The sequence below is a fragment of the Fistularia commersonii genome, chromosome 8 (assembly GCF_037954325.1).
Source record: "Fistularia commersonii isolate RoL2024-O1a breed Wild chromosome 8, RoL_Fcom_v1.0, whole genome shotgun sequence".
Lineage (NCBI taxonomy): Eukaryota > Metazoa > Chordata > Actinopteri > Syngnathiformes > Fistulariidae > Fistularia > Fistularia commersonii.
The window spans coordinates 15,813,703-15,825,663 of NC_141291.1; the positions used below are offsets into that span (position 1 = coordinate 15,813,703).

Sequence of the window (11,961 nt, forward strand, 5' to 3'; positions counted from 1 at the left end):
ATGAAGCGAAAATTATGGGGATGGGGGTGGGAGGGGAGCTTAAGTCAATATGAGGGGTGGAGTGTCAAGAAAAGACTTGGGATTTGTATGTGGCAACACTGTGGTGCCTTGAGAAAAGGTTGTGTATGTCCAATGGAAGCTGTTGTACCTGGCAACAACACGAACACATGCAATATCTAGGTTTGTATGAAAAAAGTTGGATGCTGGAGACGATCTTGATCATTAATAGAACCTGTTCGAGCTTATGTGAGGATGACCCGTGGCAAGAATGTGCAGGAATATACACTTTATTCTAATAGGACTAAGATAGTGTATGTGCTAAGGCAGATCCACTAATAGAACAAATACAGTGACCTTTGTGGGTGGATTAGTTTAAAGTACAATTGTTAATTTTAGGAATTGAGTTACATTTCTTACTGGGAAAAACGTACACCTAATTTTTAATTATAAGCCGCAAGAACATAATCAGTGTAGAAGTCATTAAGTGTCTTGAATGACAATTCTCAAATTCATGTAGGTTCTGGGTTAATCACATTTTTATTAACTTTTGTTTCACATTAATTTGCTAGTGCTGCATGACAGAACCTTGGCAAAAATCTGCTACATTTCAAATAACGCTGTGACTCTTTGGCATTCACTTACTGCTCTGAATTCATGTGAATCAAATTATCATCTGTATGTAAACAGGGAAGACCTGTTCTGACAGAAGTACAAGTGAATCTGACTCCTTTTTTTGTTACATAGACTTACAGAACAATATGCAAATAAAAGAAAACTATGAAGGCAGCTAAAATAAAGGAGAGCGACAAAAGCACTACCAGATGAGAGGAATGAATGTAAGTGACAATAATATGCCACAAAATCTCCCCAAAAAGAAATTGGAGAATGAGCATATGTGGTTAGATCCTTAGCTGTCACTGCTTTCCACTTTACCATTTCATCTTTATTTCTCTTTTTATTCATACAATTCATCCTTGTGCCTAGCTTTGCTGTATCACTGCCATACGATCATACATTATTTTTCAAGGGGTTTGACACTGAAGTTATTGTTTGCCAAAGAAAATTCTCATCTCTGCAGTATCTCCTGGGTTTTCATGCAAAATACTGTGCTACAGCGAAGCTGCCAAACTTAACGGTACTAATGGTTGTTAAGGCTCTGCCACATGGATTTCGAAAAAAATATTTAATTTTCTGCCTCAAATTACAGGTTCCCAGTAACATTTTCAAGGGCTACTACAATGATGACATTGAGAAGGACCTAGGAATGGTGACATTAAATTCCTTGTTGAGTTGAGGGTTTTTTTGGGAAAAAAAAAAAAAATAGAATTCTATTGTTCATTTTTTTTTACAGTAGTTTTTGTAGTACAGAAAAAAGACAGTTACACCATGTCACTGTGGCACTTAATGTTTGTGAACAAGGGCCAAATGGGTCTTGTGGTGTCTGGCCTTTTTCTCATCGATACACACATCAACCAGCACCTTGCCCCGAGCAAAAGCTTGCCAGTGACAGATTTCTTATTCAAAGCTACATTTTCTCTCAGCATCTCTAAGCCCCTCTTTATCTCCATCACTCTCTGTCCCATTTACTGCTTGACAGTCTCAACAGTTCAAAGGAGTGAACTAGTGAGCTTCTATTGAATTTATGATGACCATTTATTCTGTTAACACGTTGGCAGTTGAAGGTAGCTGTTTAATTATTATTGGTTGGCCTGTATCCAATCTCTGAACTGTGAAAAGGTTGCCAGGAAATGCAAATGAGAAATATATTCCCTGGCCTTTTGAATTTCAATGGCTTGTCTATTGAAGAGAGATTATCACTTCATATCGACATCCATTACCAACAATTTCAGATGTTTGTGGTTATAACCTTTGGCTAGTTGGATTATTTGATAAAAAGTTGATGAGAAACCCAAACCAAGGTTTAGGTAATCAACAACTATGTTTATCATACAGTATGTCTGGAAGGATAAGTAACCCTCTTTTCAATAACTGTATTGCTTGATGGCAATTTTCTCCAGTCTCATGTATTGTGTGTTTTTTATTCATTCATTTACTTATTATTATTTAGTATTTATTTTTATTTTTCTAATCTCTATCTTACTGTCTGAACAACACAGAGATAATGACAAGCTGGAATGAAATAGCATTTCAACCAAATGATTGAATTAAGCTTTCAAATGTAAATGGAAAAATAAATATGCATTAGTTTTCACTTTGAGTTTACTTACTAATTATATTGTTCAATTAAATGTCAGCCTGTATGTTTTCTCTGTCACTGTTATCTCTCTGCATAACTTATTGCTCTTATTTTTTGAGAAGCTAATGACCGTACAAAACCTTTAAGTACAAATTGATTAGGAATCAATTAGCAGGCAATTAGAGCAAATCATTGTTCTCATTTTAAAAGGTCTCTTGGAATGTCTGATCAAACTGTGACACAAAGAACTGTGATGCATTTTTGAATGACAAATTCTCCCTTTTTCAAATGTAATATTCAAATGTCTGGTTGGAAAATTACAGTTATGGAATGTATAAGATAAAAGGAAAACACAGATATAGACATTACATATTGGAAATAATTAAACTCTGTAATGCACTATAATATTTACTGTGTGCAATAAAAACAGCTCAGTGTTTGCAGAACTGGAGGTACATTTAAATCCAACCACTAAACCAAACCCTATTAACTATCTATGTTGTGTAAATATGTTTTGAAGAAAATGCCATCTTTACCCCAGTGTTTTTTGTTCAATTTATCCCTTGAGGGATCAATAACCACAAAACTGCGTCCCATGAGACAACGGGGCCATGCCTTACACCTTGGCAATCACTATTATAGTTTTGTGCACATAGAGGTTTGCAAAGGGCCAAGTATAAATACTCTATATTGATAATTATTTCAAACTCATGAAAATGATGGTTTTGTCTCTTCCCTTTGGGCACATAGTTTTCCTTTTACTACCCATCAACCAAAATCTTCAACCAAATATAAAAATGTAAAAAATAACAACATAATAAAAGTAAGGCAAGAAGAAAGAAAGTGGCTAATATCTTTATTCTTGCCAATTATAAATGTATGTGTCATTCTGTCACAAAATTGTTAATTCTAGTAAAATCTTAAATGGACCGTGTGAACGCATCTTATTTCTAGTATTTAAAATCACAAAATGACAGCCAGACCATAACAGTATATAAGTAAGTTGAGCTTTGCCAGCAACAATTCTTGTTGTCTCATACACCTGTAGCAAAACAAGAGACACTTCAACCCTTAGTCTTGGATTGGAGGGCTGTAGGGGTTGCTATAGAAACCACTGAGCCCATTAGGAAGCTGTGATAATCAAGAGATACTAGAGAGAAAGACTGACAAGGACACAAGCATGCAAATGGCCATACACACATGCATGCAAAACGACACACACCCACACACGCACATGTTTTTGTAGCTGGTCCCAGGTCCTTAAACATGGTAGTGTTGGCAGCCAAATATTTAAACAGAGGTTCATCACTATGTGCTATGAGCTTTTCAATTCAATACTTGCGTTTGATCTGATCATTCAATCTGTCTCCATCCAGCTTCATCATTGACATCTTATTTATGTTCTCCATCCTCCCTTAGATTGATTGTCAGCTTCTCCAACAATTAATTGTGTCAAATGATTTTACTCAGTAATAAGAATGGTTGCCTAAACTGACACTTCCTCCTTTGTGCAATACTTATTTATGACAGATGAAGAGTGCAGTGCATTTCCATTATGTCAACACCTGTCATACCAGTTAACATTTTAATACTCTACTTTTCATATAGACGTGGTCCTTGTTTCTGTTTGGTTAAATGTCGGAATTAACACTCTCTGTGAACGATGTGAATCCCACAGCGCCCCTGTACATCATTGCAGTTGACAAAGTGGGCCATCATCATATTACGTCTAAGAAACAGGAGTAGGTGCTGGATGATTTGAACACAAAGACTTGAAATGAAAAGGCTTCATCACTCACCAATGAGCTCCTTGTTTCTTATGTCCAGGGCCATATTTCTGAGGGCGGTGGCCACAGCACATACCACCTTGTCGTTGTCTATCCTCAGTAATTCCACCAGGATGGGAAGGCCTTTCTCCTTGCGTACAGCAGCCCGGATATAAACTGACCACTGGGAGAGAGATAAAGCAGGACAGAGATCTATACCTTACAAACCATTTTTTTGTTTAATGTGTACTCTTTTTTTAGATTAATATTTTTTTCTATTTCTACAAGTTCTTTTGAATTGGCAGGATCTAAATGATTATGATAAAAGAGAATTGTCTTGAAACCACTCCTGAATATTGGGACTGGGTAGCCATTTTACATTATAACGGTAACACCAATTATTAGAGTTCTTATTACTGCCCCAAGCAGCCCTTTCGTGGACTTCTGTGCTCCCTGAGCATCCAAAGGGAGTTATGAAGCCAAGCACTCACTAGCATGATTACTTTTTTTTGCTCCTACCAGCAGGCACACTGTATTGCAGTTCATTTGGAATAAGGGTTTCTTTTTATCATTCAAGAACATTTTTATCAAAAAGATATTCAACTGACCTTAAACAGTGATCATACCATTGCTTTGAGATGTTCTAATGTATCTTGGGTACCAGTTTGTTAGAGCAGTGGTAGTGTTCAAAATAAGTGAAAGGAAAAGCATGAAATGTATTACCATGGATGAGGTCAAGTGAGCTATGCAATATTCACGGGTAATATTAGAGAAGATGCGACTTACAAGCTATATAGTATAAGAGGGAGAATTATATGAGCTACAGAGAAGGTTTTTGACCTTTGAGATCACTCTGTCCCCCTCGGTAGCAATCAAGACTTAAATGACATACTTGACCCGAAGTGGGTGAAGTGATTCTCTCTCGTGTGTCAATGAGAATCCTATTGATAGGCGAAATAATACCCAGAAATGGAATGGAATAAATGAAATAAATTAAGGTTTCCAAAAAATAATTACCGAAGCATTGTATCATTGATTTATTCATTATATTTCTAGAAACCAAGGTAGGGAAATTGGTTAACAAAATAGTTTTAAGAAATAATTCATCCTGGGATAATTATCATACGTCTGAGCCAAGAGCTTAGTGAGCATAGACCCGAGTGTGCCACCAGTATGCCAACACATCTCCTTGAAAAATGAAAATGTTGGCAGAGCTACTCTGAGTCGGGAGAGAAGGCTTACAGACAAGACACAACAAAGCACTCACATTCACCATCAGGCATGCTCTCAGCCCCCAAAATAGAAAATGTGATTTCCTGAGGACCACCTGATACCCATTTCCTCCTCCTCCCTTGACTTCCAGAAGCCTCTTCTTCCATCTTTCATGCTATGTCAATTCCACCACCAATGGAAACAATCCAAACACCCAATTCCAACACATACACTTCCCACCCACATTCACAGGGCTGTCCCGCCTCACCCTGTCTAGAGAGCAAATTTACTAATTCAGGAAAAAAAACAAACCAAACCAAACAAACAAAAAGAAAAATGTACATAACCTTTTGACTGAGAGTTCTTTGACCAGTTGATTTTCATTTGCAATACTCAAAGGTTTTTGGCAAGCAGCAGGATTTTATACACTTCCTCCGTTATGTCATTTCAGGGTCATCCAAAGGTTATGGCCATATAGCTTCTGCCTTTTGCCCTTAATCCATCTCCCTCAAGGCTAATGCTGCTAACCAATGATGTCCGATATAACCGCATGGCTCATGCATTGTTACAATAGAGCCGCTTTCATCATTCAATTGGTGAGCTCCCTGGTGTGTCCACAGTTGGAGCCCTTATGTTAAAACACATTACAATATCGGAACCCACAGAAGGCATCAAATTGTGGGATTCAAAATAGAACATTTAACAAATACACATTTCTCCCAGCTATTTGCATTTTTATTTTGTATTCCATTTATTGCAAGTATTCAAAATAATCATAAGAAGTACAAAGAAGAAAATAAATACACTCTTTGTTGATTCATAAAGCATCCGTAATAAACAAAATACACTCCAACTAGTAGTTTAAAATGACGGAAGATATTTGAAGATTATGCTTACTTTATCGGGTACCAGCCCCTATGGCCACTGTATCATGGCCAGTGACTCTATTGATCAGCAAGTACATTTGGATTGAAGATGCATTGAAGAATATGGTGCGGAAATTTTTGGCTAAAGACTGTGATTTTATGAACGTCATGCCACTGTGTATATACATTCATCGAGTATATATGTACATAGATTTACCTTAATACAATTTTGTACAATGCTGTTCCAAATCATAATGTAATCGCATAGATAGATTTTTAGGTTCTTGTGAATAAACTGCATAGGTCTACATTTGCTTCACACTTTTGGAATAAGAGAGACTATGCGTTCCCTGTAACTGATAATGAAACCCAGGGGTTGCTTTGACAGATTGTCTGTGGAAGTTCTCAGTCATCCAGGTCAAAGTGAAATCTTGTTCAAATCTCTTTGTTGTGGCCCTCATCTGAGAGGCTTCTACAGTTTTGAACTGAAACGTCTTCAAGTGAAGCAATTCAAGTCCAGTTGCCACAACAAGAAGATTTCGACAAGAGGTTTGACAGATTGTTTTGTTGTAGCAAGGGTTAAGTTCAATGAATGCAAGAACTGTTGAGAAACATCTCAATCATGAGTTTGTTACCTTCCAACTGCCTGCAGCTAGATTCTGCAGAGCTCCGGCTGCTCCCTCCAAGGTGTCAGGATTTGAACATTCAGACAACAGGGTGAGGTAGGGCTTGACAATGGTGGGATGCCAGAGCATCTGAACCCCTTTGGGGGGCTCGACTGTGTCTGGAAAGGGGCCTACACCATCCCACTGTGAGAGGAGAGAATAAAAGTAATTGATTTCAGTGATATCAGATTTTTATGAAGAATAGGTGACAGTTTCAAAATTACAGTGTCAAAGGTTTAAAAGCAGTTGGTCGCCCAAAAACGAAACAAACAAACAAACAAACTGTGCCATCTCTCGCCTGATTTTGATTTTAGATATATTAGTCTGTTACGATGAAACCAAATGGTCTTGCTCTTATGGTTGCTCACACACCAAAAAAACAATGAAAACAATGAAAACCTTAAAGGAATGTCCCTTGCAAGAAACTATGGGTCCATTAAACCAAACAATATTTGTCTTTTTTCTTGCAATGCAAAAAAAGGCATTTCTGCATTGATCTATCAGTTCAAAGTTAAATTTGTCTCACCTTGCAGCTAATTGTTGAGAGCCTTTCAGATCAAAAAGTCTTCTCATTGCTGTGCTGAGTGCACAATTAGTGGGGGTGGGGAACCGACTAAAAGGAAAGACATATTCCACATTATATGTGGCCACTGACAGTCCAATGTCCAAAATAGTCCAAAATAGTCCAAAATATTATTTGGCTTGTCCACTTGGACAGAGTGGAACGGGCCAGTGTCTCCCTGAGACGGTCCCAAGCCCAGATAAATGCAGAGGGTTGCATCACGAAAGGCATCCGGCGTAAAACTTTTGCTAAAACCAAACATGCGAATCAGTCATAATCTGATTCCAGATCGGTCGAAGCCCAGGTTAACAACGATCGTGATTGGTACCGATGACCTACAGGTTAACAGTGGAAATTGGTCTACTGTGTGTTGAAGAAGGAGAGGAGGAAGGCATGTTTGGAAGCAGAGAGAGAAGAGGAAATGCAAGAGAATCAGAGAAATAGAGATTGAAAGGTTGTACAGCAGATCCAGGTGATCACAGGATCTGCTGTAATGGACACAGAGGATACAGAGGGAAATGTACTGACAGATGCTAGAAGATTGATGGGAAGATGGAAAGAGTACTTTGAAGAGCTGATGAATGAGAAAAATGAAAGAGAGGGATGGGTAGAAGAGGTGACTATTCTACACCACAAAGTAGGAGAAATTATTAAAAGTGATGTGGAAGTGTCTAGGAGAGGCAACGGTAGTTTCTTCATAGATCATTCAAAAGGATCTTACAGTAAGAAGATGCCTGAGGAATGGAGAAGGATGTGATGGTGCCCATTTTTAAAAACAAGAGGGATTGCAGAATTGCGGCAATTATAGAGGGATAAAGTTGATGAGCCATACAATGAAGTTATGGGAAGGAGCAGTGGAAAGTAGACTGAGAGCAGAAGTCAGCATTTGTGAACAGCAGTATGGCTTCATGCCTAGAAAGAGTACTACATATGCAGTATTTGCTTGGAGAATGCTAATAGAGAAGTACAGAGAAGGCCAGAGGGAGCTGCAGTGTGTTTTTGTGGACGTAGAAAAAGCGTATGACAGGGTGCCAAGAGAGGAACTCTGGTATTGTATGAGGAATACTGAAGTGGCGGAGAAGTATGATTGACTGGAGCAGGACATGTATGCTAGCTGTGAGACAGTGGTGTGGTGTGCTCTAGGGGTTAACAGAGAAGTTGAAGATGGAGGTGGAACTTTATCAATGATCAGCTCTGGGCCCCTTCTTGTTTACAGTGGTGATGGACAGTCTGACAGATGAGGTTAGACAGGAATCTCCATGGACCATGATGTTTGCAGATGACATTGTAATCTGTAGTGAGAGCAGAGAATAGGTAGAGGAAAGAAGTTGGAGGATTTCAGGTACTTGAGCTCAACAGTCCTGAGCAACGGAGAGTGTGGAAAAGAGGTGAAATGATGGGTTCAAGCAGGTGCCTCGCTAGTAAGACCTTGCAGCTTTCCTCTTCTGGTATGCTTGACAATGCCCAAAATGGCAGTGTTGCATGACAAGCTATGAGCTTTAAGTGCTCAATGGTACTACTGTTGATTTCTATTGGAAAAACACATTCTTATCATCCTGAAAAAAGATTTATCAGTCACATCACCTAAAATATTAAGTATTTCATGACAGATTTTAAGTGTGAATGTTGCAAGAGAATTGGCATAATCCACATAAAAGTGAAAAGTAGCAAAATACAATAACCCACTGCATCATGGTTAAAATATGATTTTGATAGATAATATTGTAGTTCACTTCATTTGCATGCTGGGTGGGGAAGTGGGACTGGTGTGTTTGTCGCTGCCACCTCTGGATAAAGTTTATTTGCATGAATACCATGAAATACCATCATATGGCAATTGGACACAACAGACTAATGTGAAAAGGATTTTTAACCAAAGGTGTTACTTTGAGCCATCCTCTCATGATGAGGTCAACCAAGATGCAAGCTAATTCCATATCTGAAGAGGCCCTGTAATTGAACTTTCTTTCCTCCTCTTTGTGCATACACTCCAAGCTTCACACCTCTTCCCCTCCCCATCCTCAATATAAGAGCTCCTTGATGTTTAAACCTCTTTGTTGAGTGACTTACCAACACTAATTTCTCACAGACAGACTAAGAACTATCTCAATTTCCCCTCTTCTATTATTCAGTTATGGGCTTTTCCTTTTCTGCTTTCACATTTTTATCATGTCCTTCTTTTTTTCCTCTTCGTTTGATTCCCCCTTGTGACTTCTCTCTGCCTTTCTTTCTTGCTTACCTTCAATTTTCCCCATTGACCCCCCCCCCCCCCCCCCCCCCCCCGATGTTCCTATTCTATCTCTTATTCTTTTCGACTTACTCTGTTTCGCTCAACTGATTCCCTTACTCCCCTTTTCTAGATGTAAACTCCACAGTGGATACTGTGGGGTGCATGTGAATATATGCGTGTGCGTGCGCATGTACATGTGTATGTGCACGGTTGTAATGCATCTATATATAAATCCACTGATCACAAAATCTAATACTTCCCATAATATGGAGCATGTAAATATATCAACCAAAACTGTGCTTTCTTTTGCCTGGGGAAGAGTTACATAAATATCCACATACCGTGCAATGTAAATTATTGATTCATATTCTTCAAAGAACTATATCAAACACTTGTAAATATTACTTATAAATAACAGAATTAATCTCATCTTTTTTATATGTATATATAGGTGACATTAGAATTGTATTTTTAGTTTATGTGGTGCAACATCTGTAGGCTAATTCGTATTTTTTAAACATTGTCATTGCTGTAAACTGATCACCACCTGGTGGTGAGCTGGCTCTAATGGTGGGGGAGGATGCCGGTCAGACCTGGCAGACCCAAAAGTAATGTGAGGGTCTTCTGGGAACATCGCTGCTGTGGGTGCAAGGTGGTCGGCGCCTGTCGGGGCGACAACCCTCGAACCCGCAGGTAGACCCCAGCAGTGAGGGATGCCATCAAACTGAAGAAGGAGCCCCATTTGGCCTTTCTGAAATATTAGTTTTTTTTTCCATTTTGTACATTTTCATATGGGAAATTCTGACCAGCAAACATCTGTGTTTCAGAATACTGCTCACTGTATTCAACTCTCTTTCTGGCTCCAAGACTATCTGACCTCAAAGAAACAATTGAGAGACTATATTATACTCTTATGGCCTCTCAGTCTCTGCTTTTTTGTCTGTCAGAAAATAAATAACAACCACATGTACTCTATTCTCCCCTGAGCCAAGCTAAACCTGCAGGGTATTTTGTTTTAGGCAAAGTGAATGTTGATCTGTGGCATAGTTTTGTCCAAGACACACAATAGTTATTTAGACAACATTTAATCTTACAAGCATGGTCTATATGCAATTTTGAATCGGCAATCACGAGGGAGTCTTTTCAAAAGCCACGGTAACCCCTGTAAAACATGCATATATATATCCTCTGAATATCATTTCTACATACTTCCCACAATTAAAATGTGGCTTTGTTTCCTCCTTGCCAAAGTACATTATATGGCCAAAAGTATTCTCTCATCTGCCTTGACTTGCATATGAACTTAAGTGACATCCCCTTCCTAATCCATAGCATTCAATATAACTCTAGTCAAACCACTGGAGCTATAACAGCTTCAACTCTTCTGGGAAGGCTGTTCACAAGGTTCAGGAGTGTGTCTATGGGGATTTTTGACCATTCTTCCAGAAGCACATTTGTGGGGTCACACACTGATGTTGGACAAGAAGGCCTGGCTCTCAGCCTCTATCTGATAGAACACCTTTGGGTGTTCTATCGGGTAGAGATCGGGACTCTGTGCAGACTTGTCTAGCTCATCCACACCAGACTCTGTCATCCATGTCTTTATGGAACTTGCTTTGTGCACTGGTGCACAGTCATGTTGGAAAATGTAGGGCCCAGCTCCAAACTGTTTGCACAAAGTTGGGAGAATGGAATTGTACAAAATGTCTTGGTATGCTGAATATTTCAGAGCTCCTTTCACTGTAATTGAGGGGCAAAGCCCAAATCCTGAAAGACAACACACCATAATCCCCCCTCCACCAAACTTCACATTTGGCACACTACAGTCAGACAAGTACCGCTCTCCTAGCAACTGCCAAACCCATATTCGTCCATCAGATTGCCAGATGTAGAAGTATGATTTGTCGCTTCAGAGAATGTGTCTCCACTGCTCGAGAGTTCAGTGCCTGCGTACTTTACACCACTGCATCCGACGCTCTGTATTGCTCTTGGTGATATGTGGTATGGATGCAGCTGCTCGGCCATGGAAACCCATTCTATGAAGCTCTCTCTATTCTTGAGCTAATCTGAAGGTCACATGAGGTGTCGAGGCCTATAGCAATTGACTCTGCAGAAAGTTGGCGACCTCTTCGCACTATGACCGTCAGTATCCACTGACCCTGCTCCATCAGTTTACATGGCCTATCATTTCGTGGTTAAGTTGATGCCGTTCCCAAACACTTGCATGTTCTGAGAATACAGCTGACAGTTGACTGTGGAATATTTAGGAGCGAGGATATTTCACGACTTGATTTGTTGCAAAGGTGACATTCTATCACACTTCCACCCTGGGGTTCACTGAGCTTCTGAGAGTGAACCCTTCTTTCACAAATGTTTGTAAAAACATCTGCATGCCTAGATGCTTGATTTTATACACCTGTGGTCATGGAAGTGATTGGAACATCTGATTCTGATAATTTGGAT

The 11,961-nt window shown here is 39.2% G+C and overlaps 1 protein-coding gene across 3 annotated transcripts in view; it reads right to left on the minus strand.

The window, feature by feature from the left end:
- Positions 1 to 11,961, minus strand: part of ctnnd2a (catenin (cadherin-associated protein), delta 2a) — a 282,667-nt gene that overhangs the window by 29,532 nt on the left and 241,174 nt on the right. For all 3 annotated transcript variants that reach the window (XM_086151388.1, XM_086151386.1, XM_086151387.1), the window contains exons 18-19: positions 6,677 to 6,850; positions 3,997 to 4,147 (exon numbers count right to left, since the gene is read on the minus strand). In XM_086151388.1, coding sequence (XP_086007514.1) covers positions 3,997 to 4,147; positions 6,677 to 6,850 — 325 coding nt within the window. The remainder of the gene's footprint in view (positions 1 to 3,996; positions 4,148 to 6,676; positions 6,851 to 11,961) is intronic.